This window comes from Symphalangus syndactylus, chromosome 13 (genome assembly GCF_028878055.3).
Source record: "Symphalangus syndactylus isolate Jambi chromosome 13, NHGRI_mSymSyn1-v2.1_pri, whole genome shotgun sequence".
Classification (NCBI taxonomy): domain Eukaryota; kingdom Metazoa; phylum Chordata; class Mammalia; order Primates; family Hylobatidae; genus Symphalangus; species Symphalangus syndactylus.
The window spans coordinates 112,625,448-112,647,014 of NC_072435.2; the positions used below are offsets into that span (position 1 = coordinate 112,625,448).

The following is a 21,567-nucleotide window of genomic DNA, read 5'->3' on the forward strand; positions in this document are numbered from 1 at the left end:
AAGGGCCTGTAAATTTGAGTTATTTTCATATCTAAGAATTATAAACTCCTTTCTTTTTTTTTCCCCTCAGAATGAAATGAATGATGTGCCTTTCTTTGATATCCAACTGCCTTACGAATTGGCAATCAATATATTTCAGTATCTGGACAGGAAAGAACTAGGAAGATGTGCACAGGTAAGGTGTCACCAACAGATATTCAAGATTTCCCTAAATGTGTGATTAAAGTATAGGACTCTCCTGGGTAATAGAAATTTACTCACAGATACAAACTTTGCAGAATTAATGAATTGGATGGCAAGTTTACTTGAAGGAAAGCCACCTTGACCTTAAAGGATTACGTTCCACATCACTACTCGGTGTGTATCTTTCTGTGACCAAAGAGCTCTTTTCTCCCTGCAGTCTGAGTTAATGGCTGATCTGTGGCAGTGTGCTGGTGCCCGACAACTTGGTGCTAAGCCTTTATTGAGCTTGTCTGTGCTGTTAATGCACTCACAGTTTTTAATGCAAAGATGTGAGCCCTTGGTTAAATCGAGCCTGTTGTTAGGTTGGTAGCTGAGGGGTCAGCCCGAGGACAGAACATGTTTTAGGTGAGGTCATGTTTTAGGTGTATAGTCCAAATTACCCTTTAAACTTTAGGATCTCACTCAGTGAGGTGGAAGGCGGGTGAGAACTGAGACCCACCAAGGGAATTACAGATCAATGTCACCCGTCTCACGCTTACTCTGGGGCATATGCCTGTGGAGTGGAATGGTGGGAGATATCATTTAGGCCAAACTGCATTGTGTTTAGGAATCATGGGGGAATCTTGATAAAATGCAGATTCAGATTCAGGAAGTCTGCGGTGGGGCCTGACAGTCTACTTTCTTTTTTTTTTTTTGAGATGGAGTTTTGCTCTGTCGCCTAGGCTGGAGTGCAGTGGGACGATCTTGGCTCACTTCAACCTCTGCCTCCCAGGCCCAAGCAGTTCTCCTGCCTCAGCCTCCCGAGTAGCTGGGACTACAGGCACGTGCTGCCATGCCCAGCTAATTTTTGTATTTTTATTAGAGATGGGGTTTCACTGGCCAGGCTGGTCTCAAACTCCTGATCTCAGGTGATCTGCCTGCCTTGGCCACTCAAAGTGCTGGGATTACAGGCATGAGCCACCGCGCCCGGCCCCACTGATGGTCTACTTTCTAAGCAGGGGATGCCAGTGTGGCTTTGGCCACACTTTGAGAGAGGCAAAGGTTTATGCCATTAAAATTGTTCTCTTGTTCTTGTCTTTTTGGCCAAGAGTGTGTGATTGATTTTTCTTTTCTTTTTTTGAGACAGAGTCTTGCTCTGTCACCAAGGCTGGAGTGCAGTGGCGCGATCTCGGCTTCCTGGAACCTCCGCCTCCTGGGTTCAAGCTATTCTCTTGCCTCAGCCACCCGCGTAGCTGGGATTACAGGCTCATGCCACCACACGCAGCTAATTTTTGTATTTTTAGTAGAGACAGGATTTTGTCATGTTGGCCAGGCTGGTCTTGAACTCCTGACCTCAAGTAATCCACCCACCTCAGCCTCCCAAAGTGCTGGGATTACAGGCATGAGCCACTGCGCCTGGCCTGATTTTTCTTTTTTAAAAATTTCATTTAATTTTTTTAAATGGACAAATAAAGTTATATATATTTATCAGGTATAATATGAGTTTTGAAAAATCTATGCATTGTGGAATGGCTCAGTTGAGGTAACTAACATGTATTACCTCACATACTAATTTTCTGTGGTGAGAACACTTAAAATCTATTCTCTTAGTGATTTTCAAGTATACATCATTAACTAAAGTCACTATGTTGTTCAGTAGAGCTCTGAACTTATTTCTGCCATCTAACTGAAATTTTGTATCCTTTGACATCTTTCCAGTGTCCCATCCTGCCCCGCCAGCCACTGGTAACCACCATTCTACTCTCTACTTCTATGAGCTCAACTTTTTTAGATTCTATATTTAAGTGAGGTCATGCAATATTTGTCTTTCTATGGCTGGCTTATTTCACTTAACATGATGCCCTCTAGGTTCATCCACCATATTGTTGTAAATGACATGATTTCCTTCTTTTTTTTCTAAAGACTGAATAGTATTTTATTGTGTATACGTACCACACTATCTATCATTTATCTGTTCATTCTGTATCTTGGCTGTTGTGAGTAATGTTGCAGTAAGCCTGGCAGTACAGAGATCACTTTGACAAACTGATTTCACTTCCTTTGGATGTATACCCAGCAACCAGAATTGCTGAATCATATGGTAGTTCTATTTTTAATATTCTAAGGAACCTCTGTTTCCTTAATGGCTGTGCTAATTTCCATTCCCACTAACAGTGTGCAAGGGTTCCCTTCTCTCCGTGTCTTTGCCAGCACTTGTTTTGTCTTTTTGGTAATAGCCATTCTAACAGGTGTAGTTTTAATTTGCGTTTCTCTGATGATTAGTACAGTTGAGCATTTTTAAATATACCTATTAGCCATTTGTATGCCTTCTTTTGAGAAATGTCTATTCAGGTCCTTTGTTCATTTTTAAATTGGGTTTTTTGTCTTCTTGCTATTGAGTTGTTTGAGTTCCTTATATAATATTTTGGATATTAACTGCTTGTGAGATATATGGTTTGGAAATATTTTTTCTCTTTTGTAGGTTGTCTCTGTACTCTGTTGATTGTTTCCTTTGCTATGAAAAAGCTTTTTAGTTTGATATAATCCCATTTGTCTGTTTCTGTTGCCTGTTCTTTTGGGGTCATATCCAAAAAATCATTACCTATACCAATGTCATGGAGTTTTTCCCTTACGTTTCTTTCTCATAGTTTAACAGTTTCAAGTCTTATGTTTAAGATTTTAATCCATTTTGAATTTATTTTTACTCTTTTTATTGAGACAGAGCCTCACTCTGTTGCCCAGGCTGGCATGCAGTGGTGCAATCGTAGCTCACTGTAGCCTCAAACTTGGGCTCACGTGATTCTCCCACCTCAACCTCCTGAATAGCTGGGACTATAGGCTCACGCCAACATGCCCAGCCAACTTCTAAATTTTTTGTAAGGACAGTGTCTTGCTTTGTTGCCCAGGCTAGTCTCGAACTCCTGGCTTCAAGTAAGAGTTAACTTCTTTATAATAGTGTGAGATGGGATCTAATTTCATTCTTCTGTATGTGGATATCCAGTTTTCACAACAGCATTTATTGGAGACTTTTTTCCCCATTGTGTGTTGTTAGTGCCTTCATTGAAAATCAATTGACTGTAAATGCACAGGCTTATTTCTGGGTTCTCAATTCTGTTCTACTGGTCTATGTATCTGTTTTTATGCCAGTGCCATGCTGTGTACATTGCTATAGCTTTGTAGTATATTTTGAAATGAGGTATTGTGATGCCTCCAGCATTGTTCTTTTTGCTCAGGATTGCTTTGGCTATTTGCAATGTTTTGTGTTTTTATGCAGATTTTATCTTTTTCGGTATCTGTGAAAAATGTCTTTGGAATTTTTATAAAGATTGCATTTCACTCACTTTGAGTAGTATAGACATTCTGATAGTATTCTTCCAATCCATGAACATGGAATATCTTTCTATTTATTTGTATCTTCCGTTTTTTCCTTAGTGTTTTATAGTTTTCAGCATACTGCTCTTTAGCTTCCTTGGTTGAATTTGTTCCTAATTATTTATTTTTGGTGTGGCTATTGTGAATGGGATTATTTTCTTGATTTCTTTTACAGATAGCTTGTTGTTAGTGTATAGAAACTCTAGTGATTTTTGTATATTGATTTTGTACCCTGCAACATCACCGTATTTGTTTATTAGTTTCTTGGTGGAGTATTTAGGGTTTCCTATGTTTATGTTTATATTGTCTGTAAACAGGAACAGATTAACTTCCTTTCTGCTTGGATGCCTTTTATTTCTTTCTGTTGCCTAATTGCTGTGACTAAGACTTCTAGTACTATGTTGAATGGAAGTGGTGAGCGTGTGCATCCTTGTCTTATTCCTGAAGAAAAGCTTTCAACGTTTTACTAAGTATGACTTTAGCTTTGGTTTTGTCACATGTGGCCTTTATTGTGTTAAAGTACATTTCTTCTATACCTCATTTATTAAGAGTTTTTATCATGAAAGGATCTTGAATTTTGTCAGATGCTTTTTCTGCACCTGAGATGATCACATCGTTTTTCTCCTTCATTCTGTTAATGCATTGTATTACATTTATAGATTTCTGTTGATTTTTCATAAGTTAAATGGGTGTATGATTGCTAACCATTTGGCCTTTGATGGACAACTGTATTCTCTAGGAGACACTGGAGTATCCATTCTCCATAACTGCCAAAAAATTAGTTTGTTTAGTGGTTAGCATTTTCATCCCTGGATTCTATAATGCATTTTACACAGGTGTTTACAGCTTCAAGAGAAAGGGTTTGCAAAATTCACTGGTAGGAAAACTGTACATAAAATTCAAAGCACCACCAAGACTATGAAGTTCAGCATATGAAGGCGGTTTGAGAGTGGTGAAAACTGTAGCCAAATTAGACTCTACAGCTTGCTACCTCCATGGCAGTTCAGTGAAATCACACATGATACAGGACCATTTAGACAGTTTATGGTGTTCCACTCTTTCTTTTTCTTTGATGGAGTCGCGCTATCACCAGGCTGGAGTGCAGTGGCACGATCTCGGCTCACTGCAACCTCTGCCTCCCAGATTCAAGCGATTCTCCTGCCTTAGCCTCCCAAGTAGCTGGGACTACAGACTCGCCACCACTCCCAGCTAATTTTTGTATTTTTAGTAGAGACGGGGTTTCACCATGTTGGCCAGGATGGTCTCCATCTCTTGACCTCATGATCCATCTGCCTTGGCCTCCCAAAGTGCTGGGATTACAGGTGTGAGCCACTGTGCCCAGCCATTGTAATCTTTCTTTGTGAAGTGTTTTGCTTAATTGTTTTTCTACTTGAATATGAATTTGAAAGAATTTTCAATATTCTTGTTGTTGCAGTATTGCTTAAGTGGGGGCATTGGCAGATATTTTTTGACGCAGAGTGTGTGTCGTTAGGAAATGATGGAAATTATTTAAAGGATAAAATTCACTTAAAAAATGTGCTGAAGTGTAAACTGTGCTCAGAGCCTATCAGTTGCATTAAGCATGAGTACCTATATTGTTTTCTTTCCCCTTGGAAATTTGATTTGTTATATTCTAACTTTACACATTGGCCCTGCTCCCAAGAGTTGAAAACAAGAGTGTAGCTAAATGAGGCCAATTCCTGGATTTCAGCCTGATGCTGTTAGCTGAAGTCTTGGAACAGGGTCTAATAGCTAGCTGCTTTACACAAAGTCAGCATTAGATGATAAAATCTTCATTCTTGATAGCGAGCTGCTGTTTAAGAAATCATTTCTTTTAACATTGCTTTTTGCTCTCCTGCTTTGTAGAGAGCCATGTGGCTTTCACATCTGCTGCTGGTTTTCTCATCCAAAGAGTTTATCAGAGAAAGATAGAATCTAGTGGAAGAAGAGATCCCCTTTTGGTACAATGGGGCTGCATTACAGGGTAGATTGGTTATGCTGGTGAGATTATTCTGCAGGTGTGAACAGTTTAATTTGCAACACAGTAGTCCAATTGTCCACCAGAATCTTCCTTCTATGGCCAGTTGGATTTGGCTTTTTTGTTGTTAACCCAGTTTTTAGAGCACATATATAAGAATAGAAAATATTCTTAAACAGAACCCCGTTAGCGTACAGTGACTAAGTTGGCTGTGATCTGTGAAGTCAGGATTTTTATGGAGCTCTTACATGAGAATGACAATAGATGGCCAGTAGTTTGTAGAATTGGCTTTGTTTCATCAATCATTAAAATTAAAACCACAAAGTAATAAAAATAAGTAGTATTTTCATTTGTTTCTTGGGGTGTGTTTATTTTGAAACAGGGAGGAAATCCTTCTGTGGAATGTCCTGCTGCTTTATGATTTTATTTTAGAGGGGCTTGCTTTTTTTCTCTCTCTCCATCTCTCTTTTAATCTAGGTGCCTTGGGATTTTAGTGAAATTGGGCCAGTTATGTGGAATTGGCACCATGAACTAAATGTATGCCCTTGGAGAAAACCTGTTTGCTTAGATCTTTATGCCAAATTAGTAACTGACTAACAGTAAGAAACTCTGTTACTGGGAGGCCTTTGAGATTTAATTATCCCACAAACCATGCCGGAGACTGATTTTACTTTGACTTTGCCTCCTTTCCATATCCCCTCCTCTTTTTTTGCTTTTGAGGCTTTATGTTTTGAAAACTGAAGTCCCGCTACATTAGTTTGTGATCCTTGTGTACTTTTGATGCTGAGGTCTCCAGCTCCTTCCTTTCAATAGTTGTCCCTCGAGGGACTTAATCTCTCTGTGGGAGTGTTTCGTGCTGAAACACCTTGAAAACAGTGTAGCTTTTAGTAAGCAAAGTTACTTGTTGGACAGGTCATTGAACAGGTTTATAATCTTGCTATTTATAATTTTATGTTCATCTTTTTTTGTGCCCACGGGATTCCTGGTATTTAAAGGAGACTATTTTTTAGTGGATAACAATGACACAGTTGTTGGTTTCAAAATTACAAATTGGTTTTTAGGAGAAAAGTAAGTCTGCCATTATATTACAACGTGAATAATTCTGAGGAGTGATGGCTTTTAGATATTTACCAATATTCATTTTTTAAACTTTAAAAATTATTATAAATTCATAGGAAGTTGCAAAAAATAGTACAGAGTTCCTGTATACCCTTCCCCCAGTTTCCTCCATTGGTAATATCCCGCATAACTACAGAACAGTAGCAAACCAGGACCTGACATTGGCACAATTCACAAATCTTATTGATGTCCCTAGTTTTACATGCACTTATTTGTGAATATATGGAACTTTACATGGATGTAGATTTGTGTGACCACCACCGCAGTCAACATGTAGAACATTCTTCACGAGAATCTCTTGTGCTACTCTTTCACAGTCTTTGACAGCCACACTGGCCTCAAATCCTTCCCCTGACCCCTTCACCCCCAGCTCCATCTCTAACCCCTGGCAACCACTGATCTGTTCTCCAACTCCATAATTTTCAGTTTTTTAATGTATATTTTAGTTCTTTGTATTTCCTAATGTGTAATTTTAGAAATTTAGCTGCATAAGTAATGATGTCATGTTTTTCAAGTAAAAGATAGAAAAACATGCATAAACAAAGCAATAAAGAAAAAGAGGGAAGATGCAGAGGTTAAAAACTTGAAGTTTATGACAATATTGGTGAGCAAGAAGTAGGTGACAGCAAAACAAATAAGTAATTCTAGAACTAAAGACCAGTATATTAGATTATGGTATTTCAAGTTTCAAGGAAAATGTGATTTTATGTCCATGTAGGAGAAACTAAAATCCAGGCGCTTATAGCTAAAGATCTATAATCTTAATGAAGTCTCTGTAAGTCAGGAATCCATAGCCAAGTGAGGCTGAATTGATTTTCCTGGCAGAAGTGATTCTGCAGACCTGTAGTTGCTGGCAGGGTTCCCTTAGTTCTTTACTTTCACCCTTGCCATCAGACTTCTCTATCAGGAAGTTATGTGGAAGGTTCCTTGTATGCTCAAGACCCAAGTGCCCTCAGGAGTTCCTTTTAATTCATGTGATTGTTGTGGCTGCCCCCTTTAAGCACAAATTTAGGGAAAGGCAAAATCACTCTAAAAAAACAGATTGGGAGCTAGATGAAACAAGAATGGCAAATGAACATTGAGCTAAGTGGTGGGTACTTTGGAGTTCTTTATATTGTTCACTTTACTCTTGTGTGTTTGAACTTTTCCACAATTAAAAAGTTTACTAGAAAAAAAAGCATAAAGCAAAATAATACATGTGAATAAGAAAGAGCCTATGGAGGGCAGCGCATGCCAGGAGCTGAGCTGTGTCTATGACCTTTGAGAATAAAAGCAATGCTAATTTTTTAAAAAAAGTTGGACTTACTCTTTTATTTAGTTATTTATATAGGGCTGACTATGTATGTGCGAGGTACTGTTCTATATAGTGAAGACAGCTGAGAATAAAACATAAAAAACCTGCTTCTCAGAGAGCTTCCATTGTATACAATAAAGACATGATTAAATAGAGTTATCAGTTGGCAGTGAGTGCTATGGAGAAGAACAACACGGTAGAGGTGATACGGGGATTGCATTTTTGAGTGGCCAGGGAAGACTTTGCAGAGAAGGTGAGCTTTGAGCAAAGACCTGAAGGAGGGGTGAAGGACACTGTGCAGATCTCTGGCAGAGTGGAATAGCAAGGGCGAAGGACTTGAGGCAGGCGCAGCTGAAGCTCATCTGAGGCAGAGTGCACCTCTTGTGTTTGAGGAACAGCAGGAAGGTCCAAGTGGGTGGTTGTCGTACGCCGAATAACGGCCCTCCCAAATATGCTCACATCCTAATCCCTGAATCCCACGAGTATATTACCTTTCATGATAAAAGGCCCTTTGCAGATGTGATTAGGTTAAGGATCTAGAGATGGGGTGATTATCTTGGATTATACAGGTGGGTCCAGTGCATTATAAGTCTCCTTGTAAGAGGGAGGCAGGACGTCAGGGAGGAGAGGAGATGCTGTGTTGCTGGCCTTGAAGGTGGAGGAAGGGGCCACAAGCCAAGGAATGTAGGTAGCTTGAAGCTGGAAAAGGTAAGAAAACTGTTTTCTTTCTGAAGCCCCCGGAAGGAATGCAGCCCTGCCCACACCTTGCTTTTACACTTCTGGTTTCCAGAACTATAAGCGAATAAATCTGTATTGTTTGAAGCAGCTAAGTTTGTAGTAGTTTGTTAGCACAGCCATAGGAAACTGATATGGGGGTGTAGTGAGCAGAAGGGTAAGAGGAGGAGAGGACTCAGTATGTGATAAGCTTGTGTTTAATCCATTAAAAGAACTCGAAGTTTTGTTGTGAATGAGATGGGAAGCCTTTGGAGTGCTTTGAGCAGAGGGGTGACAAGGGCTGCCCTGTGTTTAAAAAGGGACCATTTGGGCTGCCGTGTGGAGAATCGGTTGTTGGGGGACAAGGACAGCAGCAGGGAGACCAGTTAGGAGGCCACTGAAGTAACCCAGAGAAGAGGATGTGGTGCTTGGGCCAGGATGGCACCAGTAGAAGTGGACACAGTCAGGATTGTGGATGGGCTGGATGTGGGGACAGAAGGAAGAGAGTCAACAAAGACTCCATGGTGTTTGCCTTGAGCAACTGGAGGAATGAGTTCACCATTTACCGACAAGTAGCAGACCATGGAAGGAGCATGTGTGGGTATGGGGGAAGATCCTCATTGGTTGTGAGGCTGAGGATGAGCTCTTCGTTGAGCTCTGGGCCGAAGATGGAAATTTGGAAGCTGTCAGCCACATTGATGGTATTTAAGGCCAGGAGACAAATGAGAACATTAAGGAAGTGAATGTAAATAGAGGAGGGGTTCAGGGATGGAGCCCTGGTGTTCCACAAGGATTAGAGGCCGTGGACATGAGCAGGGCCAGACAGAGGACCGGGAAGGAGTTCCCTGCTAGGCAGGAAGAAAACCCAGATGTGTCGTTCCCTGGGACCATGGGATAAATGTTTTCTAGGAGGAGAAAGTGATCACAGGTGTTAAGCGCTGCTGTTCATCAAGTAAGAGGAGGACTGAGAAATGATCATTGGGTTTTGCAAGTTGAAGGTCACTGGTGACCTTGACCAGGGTCAGTGGTGTGTTGGGGGCAAAAGCTAGTGGCTCAGGAGCAAGTGGAGAGAGAGGAAACTGAGAGAGTGAGTGCATAGAGAGCTGTCTCTATGTGATGTGTCCTCCCACAGTAGACTTGGTGTGTGAACCTGTGAAGGGAACAATGAGACTTCCCCTCTGTGAGCCTCAGTGGTAACCCTAATCCAGGCAGAGCTAATAAAGCTCATTTTTGAGCCAGCAGCTTTTTTTTTTTTAAATGCTGCAATTCACAGTGGTGCTATAAAGCAAAATGCCGGAGACACTTTTATTAGCAAGTCCTTGCAGCTGAGGCTCACTCAGTGGGGCTTTACTGAGCAAGGCCATTCCAACTCTGGTGTATTAAAGACCATTAGGCCTCTGGAAAATTCAGGCTTGTAAACTTGCTAGATTTCATAAAACTTAAGGAATCAAAACAATTAACAAGATTTCCTTTTGGTGGGACCCTTTAACATTTGCTTGTGAAAGTTTAACTAGGTCTTTTTCTTGTTGATTTTTTTTCCTTCAGAATTAAAAGACATTTTTAAAACCTGTCATTTTTGTTCTCCTTTAAAAGAAGAAAGAAAAGCACCCTCCTTTTATAGTTTGCTAAAGAAATTGTTGACACATTTCTGTTTTTAATACCTAATTGTGGATACAATCCTGATCCCGTTTTGGAAGCAATTCTCACCTCTGCCTTTTTTTAAGTCCCTCAAAGAGATTTTTTATTTGTTATCCAGGACTTAAACTTTAGCTTGAATGTTATTTTCTACGGAATAAGCACTGTGACCCGGGGTTAGTGATGTGAATGATGCGCCACAACATCAATTTTTTGGTCTCAATAACAAGTTCTGAAATTGTGGCAATAATCAATAGCTTACCAACCAAAAAGAGTCCAGGACCTGATGGATTCACAGCCGAATTCTACCAGAGGTACAAGGAGGAACTGGTACCATTCCTTCTGAAACTATTCCAATCGATAGAAAAAGAGGGAATCCTCCCTGACACATATTATGAAGCCAGCATCGTCCTGATACCAAAGCCTGGCAGAGACATAACCAAAAAAGAGAATTTCAGACCAATATCCTTGATGAACATTGATGCAAAAATCCTCAATAAAATACTGGCAAACCGAATCCAGCAACACATCAAAAAGCTTATCCACCGTGATCAAGTGGGCTTCATCCCTGGGATGCAAGGCTGGTTCAACATACGCAAATCAATAAATGTAATCCAGCATATAAACAGAACCAAAGACAAAAACCACATGATTATCTCAATAGATGCAGAAAAGGCCTTTGACAAAATTCAACAACCCTTCATGCTAAAAACTCTCAATAAATTAGGTATTGATGGGACGTATCTCAAAATACTAAGAGCTATCTATGACAAACCCACAGCCAATATCATACTGAATGGGCAAAAACTGGAAGCATTCCCTCTGAAAACTGGCACAAGACAGGGATGCCCTCTCTCACCACTCTTATTCAACATAGTGCTGGAAGTTCTGGCCAGAGCAATCAGGCAGGAGAAGGAAATAAAGGGTATTCAATTAGGAAAAGAGGAAGTCAAATTGTCCCTGTTTGCAGATGACATGGTTGTATATCTAGAAAACCCCATCATCTCAGCCCAAAATCTCCTTAAGCTGATTAGCAACTTCAGCAAAGTCTCAGGATACAAAATCAATGTACAAAAATCACAAGCATTCTTGTACACCAATCACAGACAAACAGAGAGCCAAATCATGAGTGAACTCCCATTCACAATTGCTTCAAAGAGAATAAAATACCTAGGAATCCAACTTACAAGGGATGTGAAGGACCTCTTCAAGGAGAACTACAAACCACTGCTCAATGAAATAAAAGAGGATACAAACAAATGGAAGAACATTCCATGCTCATGGGTTGGAAGAATCAATATCGTGAAAATGGCCATACTGCCCAAGGTAATTTATAGATTCAATGCCATCCCCATCAAGCTACCAATGACTTTCTTCACAGAATTGGAAAAAACTACTTTAAAGTTCATATGGAACCAAAAAAGAGCCCGCATCGCCAAGTCAATCCTAAGCCAAAAGAACAAAGCTGGAGGCATCATGCTACCTGACTTCAAACTATACTACAAGGCTACAGTAACCAAAACAGCATGGTACTGGTACCACAACAGAGACATAGATCAATGGAACAGAACAGAGCCCTCAGAAATGATGCTGCATATCTACAACTATCTGATCTTTGACAAACCTGACAAAAACAAGAAGTGGGGAAAGGATTCCCTATTTAATAAATGGTGCTGGGAAAACTGGCTAGCCATATGTAGAAAGCTGAAACTGGATCCCTTCCTTACACCTTACACAAAAATTAATTCAAGATGGATTAAAGACTTAAATGTTAGACCTAAAACCATTAAAATCCTACAAGAAAACCTAGGCAATACCATTCAGGACATAGGCGTGGGCAAGGACTTCATGTCTAAAACACCAAAAGCAATGGCAACGAAAGCCAAAATTGACAAATGGGATCTAATTAAACTAAAGAGCTTCTGCACAGCAAAAGAAACTACCATCAGAGTGAACAGGCAACCTACAGAATGGGAGAAAATTTTTGCAACCTACTCATCTGACAAAGGGCTAATATCGAGAATCTACAATGAACTCAAACAAATTTACAAGAAAAAAACAACCCCATCAAAAAGTGGGCAAAGGACATGAACAAACACTTCTCAAAAGAAGACATTTATGCAGCCAAAAAACACATGAAGAAATGCTCATCATCACTGGCCATCAGAGAAATGCAAATCAAAACCACAGTGAGATACCATCTCACACCAGTTAGAATGGCCATCATTAAAAAAATCAGGAAACAACAGGTGCTGGAGAGGATGTGGAGAAATAGGAACACTTTTACACTGTTGGTGGGACTGTAAACTAGTTCAACCATTGTGGAAGTCAGTGTGGCGATTCCTCAGGGATCTAGAACTAGAAATACCATTTGACCCAGCCATCCCATTACTGGGTATATACCCAAAGGACTATAAATCATGCTGCTGTAAAGACACATGCACACGTATGTTTATTGCGGCACTATTCACAATAGCAAAGAGTTGGAACCAACCCAAATGTCCAACAACGCTAGACTGGATTAAGAAAATGTGGCACATATTCCACACCATGGAATACTATGCAGCCATAAAAAATGATGACTTCATGTCCTTTGTAGGGACATGGATGAAACTGGAAACCATCATTCTCAGTAAACTATCGCAAGGACAAAAAACCAAACACCGCATGTTCTCACTCATAGGTGGGAATTGAACAATGAGAACTCATGGACACAGGAAGGGGAACATCACACTCCGGGGACTGTTGTGGGGTGGGGGGAGCGGGGAGGGACAGCATTAGGACATATACCTAATGCTAAATGACGAGTTAATGGGTGCAGCAAATCAACATGGCACATGGATACATATGTAACAAACCTGCACATTGTGCACATGTACCCTAAAACCTAAAGTATAATAAAAAAAAATTTTTTTTTTGGTTTCAGTTTTTCATCCTGTAACCCCGTTGTACAAATTTCAGGTTGTGTTATTTAAAATGATTTGGCATTTTCCTTGAAACTGTTATAAAAAGCTGCTTTCAGCTTCCAGCGTCTTTAAGGTCTGACATATTTGAGACTTCCTGAAAGTCTCATTGAAAAGTTTCCATTTTAAAGTGGCTGAGATTTGCACAGTTCTCGTGAAAACTCATACAGAATGTTTAGTTTGAGATTTTCTAGTTTGTAGTCATTGAGCGCTGCCTTTGGATTTTCCTAAAGTGTGGATGATTCAGAGGCTCCATCCAACAAAATGCAGCTTGTAGCTCATTTTTGAACACAGAATTAAAAAGATTGCTTCCCCTATTTGAGGCCTGTCTTGTGATCTAACCTGGGTGTAAAGGCAGGGACCCCAGCATTTCCCTATAGCTTCCTCAGCCATGGAGAAGTAGGCCCAGTCTGGATGTGCCCATGGGATCTCTCTCACATGCCAAAGGTTTTGGTTTCATAGCTTGGGTGGGAAGTAGATGAGAACTGCGGGCCTGAGTGCCCAGTACATGGTTAGTGCCCAAAACATATCTTAACTGATTGACTGGTAACCCAAATCAGTGTTCTCTAAAGTGACTTCTGCAGAGCACTGGGCTTTTGAGATACTCCTTGCAAAAAGAAGTCAGGAAACCAAATGAGTTTAGGAAATGCGGCTTCTTATACAGGTTGAACTTCCCAAATCCAAAAATCCCAAATCTCAAATGCTCCAGAATTAGAAACTTTTTCAGTGCTCATTGGAGCATTTTGGATTTTGGATTTGGGGATTTGGGAGACTCAGTCAGAATAATGCAAACATCTGAGATCCAAAATACTCCTGGTTTTAAGCATTTTGGATAAGGGATACTCAACATGTATCCCCTTCTTAGAGATGTGCAACACACGCCACTGCTATTCAAAGCGCCAAGTTCTGCAGCGAGGAATTCTGCTTAGTTTTGTTTAAAGCAGTGTTTCCTGAGCTCATTTGACCATGGAATCCTTTTCTAAGGAACTTATTAACACCTGGAGGTGTTGTGCTACTGAATATGCTTTTGGTCCATGTAATTAAAGAATGACTACATTTATATGATCTCTTAATTACTCTGAGTCTTTTTTCTTCAGTAGTTACATTTCATGACTTTTACAAAATGTTATGGTTTCTACAAAAAAGGCATATGTATGCCCAGGATCAGAGTAAAGCTGCCCTGTGTTTCCTGAGCACATTCTGCCTTTGAGAACCTGTAAAGGTCTCTGTATGTTACCTTTATCTTACACCTTATTTAACCCTGAATTCCAGGGCTCGGTTAGGGGACATACTCTGCTCTGGGACTACTCAGGTTGTGGCCTGGCTCGCTCACAGCTGACATTGGTCTATCCCTGTCTGTGCTTCATGATTGCCCAGTGCTCAGACACTGGCACAGACAGATCGACAGACAGCATCTGGGTGTCATGGGTAGGCTCAGCTGTGGACCAGACCTGCCAAAAATAAAACCATGGTGTTCTGTCTAGTCAAACTGGAGCTCCAGCATTGCTGAGTTGTTATCCCGTTCTTTATTGCCTGACCGCTTGTGATCAGATGAGAGTTTGTTTTCCTGAGCCCTTAAGGCTAAGATGGAGAAGTGTGGGATGACATTGTGGTTAAGTGGATTTGTAACTGATGCTGTGGCCATGCCCATGGTGGGCTGCTTAATGGATCCATGTCAGCCTGGGGGGTGGGCTCCAGTGGTTTGCCACAGAGCTAGAGCCCTATCTTTAGTACCATCCTGGTTATCTTTTTTTTTTTTTTTTTAAATTAAGACTCAAAGGCCCACAGACCATATTTTGCAGATGACTTATGGATGGGAGGCTAATGCAATGGATGACAGAATTGGGATTCAGAGATTATCTGGGGGAGGCTAAAATGCTGGGGGGTGGGGTAGACATTGAGGTGGGGATTAAAATGGATCGAAAGTTTACAAAGTTAAGAATTTAGGTATAAAAAATAGTGTGGTGGAAGGATGGTGGGCTTTTTTTTTTTTTTTTTCCTTCTAGTTTGTGTTTTAAAAAAAAACCCTGAAGAATCATGAGGACCAGATTGAGCTTACTGTTGCGGGGAAGAGAATGTGAATGGCGAGAGATACTCACGAGTTTTAAGCTGATTAGCAATCTTTTCTTTTGTCTGCAGGGTGGCGAGTTCATGGGTGTTTGTAATATTCTTTATACCTTTTCATTTCCCTTAAATATTTAATAAATTAGACTGCAGAAGCTTTAGTGGACCATTAGTTGAGTAGCCATGTTGATGGCTACAAGTAAAGCAGAAAACCGTGTCTGTTAAGATCCTGTGCATGGCACTGCACAGCCCATATTTGAGGTGTTATTGAGTCCTGAGTACCACATTTGAAGAGGGACACTTTAGATGTACAAATGTTTTAGGGTGCATTGAGAGAGTGTCAGAATGGAAACTATATGAAAAATAGTGGAAGGAAATGGATAATATTTAGAGCAATGAAGAAATGACTAAGGGGAAATATGATCGCTGTCTTCAGCTATTTGAGGGACTGTCAGATGGAAGAGCAAATAGATATCTTCAAAAGGGCAAAATCAGGGCCATAGGTAGAATGAGTTTTCTAGACAGTGGAAGGAAGCCCTTTCTAATATTCAGACTGCCTGTTGGTAGATCAGACTGATGCGGAAGGTCAGCTCTCCACTGGAAGCATTGCAGGATTGCCTGGGCCCCATTGGCCAGGGATGCAGTGGGGTACCTTCTTGCAATGAGAAGATACACCTAGTTGATCTCCAAGGCCCCTCTTGATTCTTCAGGTTCTAAACCACTGGAGACTGAGACAGCGTGACACTCTCAGCATTAGAGTGTGACACTTAGATTCAGAAAAATGACAGCGTTGTCACTTATTTATGCCATGTGATCTAACTTCGGATGCTGTGAATTCCATGCGAGGTGTCCGTGCCTGTAGGGAAAGTGACTGAGGTGATGTGACTGCTTATCACACATGGAGCTTGCGTGCACACATATATAGCAGAAGCATAATTAAGGAGGCCAAAACTTTAATGTATCATCAGTGTTAGGTTGGTCAGTATTGCTTTGATATGCTTTTGGTTGAATAAGGTATTGTAATGATTATTTTTGGTATAGTTTGCTTGAAATAGTCAAATTTTGAGACCAAGATAAACTGAGTTCTTAGATTCCCACTAATTTTACTTTGTAAGTTTTAGCCTCTTTCTGTGTGACTTATGTCTTTTTTATACCTCTGTCCCTTCATTACTGCCTTCTTTTGTGTTAAATAGATATTGTCTAGTGTGCCATTTTAATTTCTTTACTCTGTTTTTTGAGTTATTTTCTTAGTTGTTGCCTAGGGATTACAGTGAACATCTTAGTTTAAAATAATCTAGTTTGGATTAATACCCACCTAATTCCAGTAGTACACCAAAAACTCTGCTCTGAGATAACTTCATTTGATGTATGTTGGTACCCTTGGGTCATATCCCACAGGCCTCTGAGGCTCTGTTCATTTTATTCTTTTTTTTTTGTTTTGCTTTGTTGTTTTTGTTTTTTAGAGATGAGATTTCACTATGTCACCTAGTCTGGAGTGCAGTGGTACAATAATAGCTCACTGCAGCCTTGAGCTCCTGGACTGAAGCATCCTCCTGCCTCAGTCTCACAAGTATCTGGGACTACAGGCACACACCATCACATCTGGCTAATTTTTTTTTTTTTTTTTTTTTTTGTAGAGACGGGGTCTCACACTGTTCATTAGGGTGGTCTCAACTCATTGAGCGATCCTCCTGCCTCGGCCTCCAAAGGTGCTAGGATTACAGACTCTTTTTTTTTCCTTTATTCTTTTTTTCCCCCATGGAGTAGATAATCTCAGTTGACTTGCTTTAAGTTTCCTGATTTGTTTTTTTTTCCAAGACAGAGTCTTGTGCTGTTGCCCAGGCTGGAGTGCAATGGCGTGATCTTGGCTCACTGCCACCTCCGCCTCCTGGGTTCAAGCGATTCTCCTGCCTCAGCCTCCCGAGTAGCTGGGATTACAGGTGCACACCACCATGCCCAGCTAATTTTTTATATTTTTAGTAGAGATGGGGTTTCACCATGTTGGCCAGGCTGGTCTCGAACTCCTGACCTCGTGATCCACCTGCCTTAGCCTCCCAAAGTGCAGGGATTACAGGCATGAGCCACTGCGCCTGGCCAAATTTGCTGATTTTTCTGCCAGCTCAAACTTGTTGTTGAGTCCCTTTAGGGAATTTTTTATTTCAGTTACTGTACTTTTTAACTCCAGAGCTCCTATTTTTTTTTTTTTTTTTTTTTTTGAGATGGAGTCTCTCGCTTTGTCGCCCAGGCCAGAGTGCATGATCTCAGCTCATTGCAACCTCCGCCTCCCGGGTTCAAATGATTCTCCTGCATCAGGCTCCCAAGTAGCTGGGACTATAGGTGTGTGCCACCACGCCTGGATAATTTTTTGTATTTTTTGTAGAGATGGGGTTTCATCGTGTTAGCCAGGATGGTCTGAATCTCCTGACCTGGTGATCCGCCCACCTCAGCCTCCCTAGTTTTTTAACAGATAATTTATATCACTTTATCATTATCTTCTATATGGGAAGACATTGTTCTTCTACTTTCTTTTATTTCTTTAGACATGCTTTCTTTTAGTATTTTGAACATATTTAAAATAGCTGATTTAAAGTCTCTGTTTAGTAAGTCCGGCATCTGGACTTTCTCAGGGATAGCTTCTGTTGACTGCCTTTTCCCCTGTGTATGGGCCCTGCTTCCTTGTTTCTTTGCATACTTTTGTAATTTTGTTAAAAACTGGACATTTTAAATAATGGAAACTCTGGAAATAGAATCTTTCTCCCTCTTCAGAATTTGCTGTTATTGCTGTTGTTATTTTTGTTGTTGCTGCTGTTTGTTTAGTGACTTTTCTGGAATAATTCTCTAATTTGTATTATTTGTCATGTGCACCTACTGAAGTCTCTGGTTGGCTAGCTTAGTGGTTAGCTAGTTATCAAATGGACATTTCCTTAAATCCACTGAAACAGTAAGTCTCCCAGCCTTTGCTGAGGTGCTCTCTGTATGTTGGGGTACTGCTTCACCATTCTAGCAGCTTACAGCTCTGCCTTAGCCTTCACTTCCTGCTTGTGCAGAGTCTCAGGGTCAGCCAGAGGGGAGAGGTTAGGGCCTTCTGGTCTTTCCTGGGCACACACATAGCCCTATACATTCACGTGGCATTCCAGACTCCCAGGAATATATTGGAGCCTTTCAGAGCCTCCTATGGACATCCTATTTCCCAGCTTTTTCTTTCAAGCTTTTTGGTCAGCCTCTTGTTAGCCCCAGCTGGCAGTGCCTCCTCAGGCAGCTGTAGAGTTAAGCAGTTGCCACTTACTATTTTGGGTAAATGCCCTGGAGATAGGACAGAGAGAGTGCTCAGCCAGCTCAGATAAAGACAAGTCTTGAGGATAGAGCTTTCTGGCAAGCTGTCAGCCAGGTCAAATGGTGACAGTTCTCTGGGGATTTGATTTTTGGGGAGCTCTAAACTTGTCTGGCCTCTCTAATGGCTGCTAGTCTGCTGGTTTTTACAGCTGCCATCTTCACGAGGTTGTTGATTTTTAAGGCAATCCTGGAGCCGGAGGAGGAAACATAATTAGCACACATTAAAACAACTCAGACGTCACTGTTCTTACTGAGATTCAGCCACTTTTTTTGGATAAATGTTCCTCAGAATATTGCAATCCTTTTGTTAATTTCCAGACTCTGAAAAAGTTGATCGATCATTTTTGGTGGAATTCTAACTGCTGTTATGGAGGAGCAGGTCTTTGGAGGTCTTTAATCTGCCATCCTGCAAACTAACTCTCTGTCAGTGCTTTATCAGCTGAGGCCCTTTGTGCAGTAAGAGTCTGGTCTCCTACTTTCTCTCATTTTCCTTCTTCCCATCTCTTTGAGTCTTGAAGTGGCCCTAAGGGAGTGTTAAAGAGTACAGGGTACTGTAACTGACCCATCACCACTCCTCATTAGAAGTGAGTCTCAACTTTTGGATGGATAGCAAGTATCAGGCACTTGATCCTGCATTCCCAGAATGCTCTGCAGACCAGGATCACGCTGATCTGCTCGATCAGTTTCTCATCTGCCAACAGAGTCCATCTTTTGCAGTCTGGCCAACTTTGCACATTATCCTGTGATGAAGTAAACCCTTTGTTCCCCTAAATTCGTGTTGGAAAACAAAATGCTAATAGTTAAAATGGCCACTTCCTCTGGATACTGTTGGGATTTGAAAGTCAGGCCAGACATAACATTAATTTTTCTAGATCTAATCTTACAGTCCTGGATAATGGCTTGAGTTTTCTGTTAATTAAATATATACATATGTTTAAAATCTAAATTCTCACATGCAATTTAAATTTGAATTTTTTACCTGACAAGATGTTTGGGTTATAGGTAATTTTATGACAGCCTTTGATTTTGGAGGCCATCAGTCTTCAATTCTATAAGGTGGAAATACAAATGCTGTTTGTCAAAAGTAAAGAGATTCCGTTCTGAAAAGCTCTGTATGATTGTATAGCTAATAACCATGTAAAAGTTTATATTTTTTGCATTTTATGTATTTGTGTATTTTCTTCTCTTATTTGTTAGATTACAATTTAACCAAGTAGTCTAAAATGTGATATTACATGGTGGTACAACAATTTTGAAATCTTGAAAGATAAAACTGGAAACATTTGCTTGTATTTTTTTTTCACCTCATAGTGTTTTGTTAATGAGACATTTTATACTGCCATAAACCCAGGGCAATAGTATAGGTGTTGATTGATTTTTGGATGACAAGGGGCTTCTCTAATTGCAGAATTTGACATTTGTGTCACTTCTGCTGTTTTAGGTGAGCAAGACGTGGAAGGTGATTGCAGAGGATGAGGTGCTGTGGTACAGGCTGTGCCAGCAGGAAGGGCACCTTCCGGATAGCAGCATCTCTGACTATTCTTGCTGGAAGCTCATCTTCCAAGAGTGCCGAGCCAAGGAACACATGTTACGAACCAACTGGAAGGTGGGCAGTGGCCAATATCATTACCTGTGAAAGAATAGCCTGCAAAGACATGGGAATCCAAGCTTTCACTCATAGCCTGAGATTAATTGCCAACAGTGAAGGGAGAGGGGTACACTGAGCCTCCCCTTCAGCTGTTGGTGACTTGTTGCCCATTTTGTTTGCCATTAGATGATCTGCCTCCATTTTCAGCCTCAAGATTTGGGAACATCCTCTTATTCTGCAGGAGAGGAAGGGTGGATTGGGTTGCCAGCCACTTCCTCTCTGATTGTTAGGGTGGTCAGAGGAGTGCTCCGTGCAGCCCCCTTGACTTTCACTGACTCTCTGGAGGGACCCAGAAAGCAAAAGCACTACCTGCATACAAAAGAGGAGCCGAAAATGTCATTTCCGGTAAATGTAAGAGGGAGATGATTAAACATCTCTAAGCACTGTCTTCTCTTCCCTCACATGACCTATTGGCATGCTTCCGTAACATTTATCACATCAAAGTCTCTACAGAAATATTAGATCACAGCTAAGAATTTGCACAGTGAAGTGTTTCCATAGGAGATAACTGTCAAGAGCCGTGTTACATAAAGCTGTTTGAGGCATGACGAGACAGCAGTGTGGTGGCAGTGTTTCTTTCTCACCTGGGAGGCTGGAGATTCAATGGTAGAGAAGGGATGGAACCATTCTCTTTACTCCCATAAAGGTCAATCCTAATAGACTTTGAGATTAACAAGCTTTTGTGCATTACTGATAGTGACATATTGCCTGTGTGCCTGTCTGTCCCTACTCACCTCCTAACCTGATTAGTGACCGATACGCTTGATCTGGGCAACCTCACATGGTTTCTAGCAAAGTCAATGAGAGCAGTGTCTCTCTAATTCAGGGGTTCTCAACCCCAGCACTAGTGACATTTGGGGCCAGCTAATTCTTTCTGTGCGGGGCTGTTCTGTGCATTGCAGGCTGTTGAGCAGTATCTCTGGCCTCTCCCCATTAGACGCCAGTAGCATTCTCTTCCTCCCCCAAGTCATGACAACTAGAAATGCCCCTAGACATTGCTGGATGTCCCCTGAGAATCAAAATCCCCTCCCAGTCGAGAACCACTGTTCTGAGAGTTAGTGTGGCTATCCTTTCGCAGGCTGTTAAGACACCACCACTAAGACAGGTCATGCTGGCCCCACAGTGCCCTTTTCCATCCACCTACGGTAATAAACTCGTCTGGAGGAAGCCCCAATCCTCTCTTGCCCATGTGCCTGGGTAGGTCCGTGTGATGGACACAGGCAGAAAGATATGACAAAGAAAGCTGCCCAGACAAACAAGGGTCAGAAAGCAGAGGGTCTAACCC

General features: G+C 41.1%; 1 protein-coding gene across 7 annotated transcripts in view; it reads left to right on the forward strand.

Annotated features, from left to right (window-relative positions):
- The window catches only part of FBXW8 (F-box and WD repeat domain containing 8), a 120,825-nt gene that overhangs the window by 17,142 nt on the left and 82,116 nt on the right, over positions 1-21,567 (forward strand). For 3 of the 7 annotated variants that reach the window (XR_010114955.1, XM_063614563.1, XM_055239520.2), the window contains exons 2-3: positions 71-175; positions 20,076-20,240. Coding sequence is in view for 5 of the 7 variants with exons in the window: in XM_063614563.1 (XP_063470633.1) it covers positions 71-175; positions 20,076-20,240 (270 nt within the window). In the remaining 2 variants the exon portion in view is untranslated. Of the gene's footprint in view, positions 1-70; positions 176-20,075; positions 20,241-20,408; positions 20,628-21,567 lie in introns of all 7 variants that reach the window. The other 4 variants (XR_010114954.1, XM_055239517.2, XM_063614562.1 and 1 more) reach the window with 3 other exon arrangements.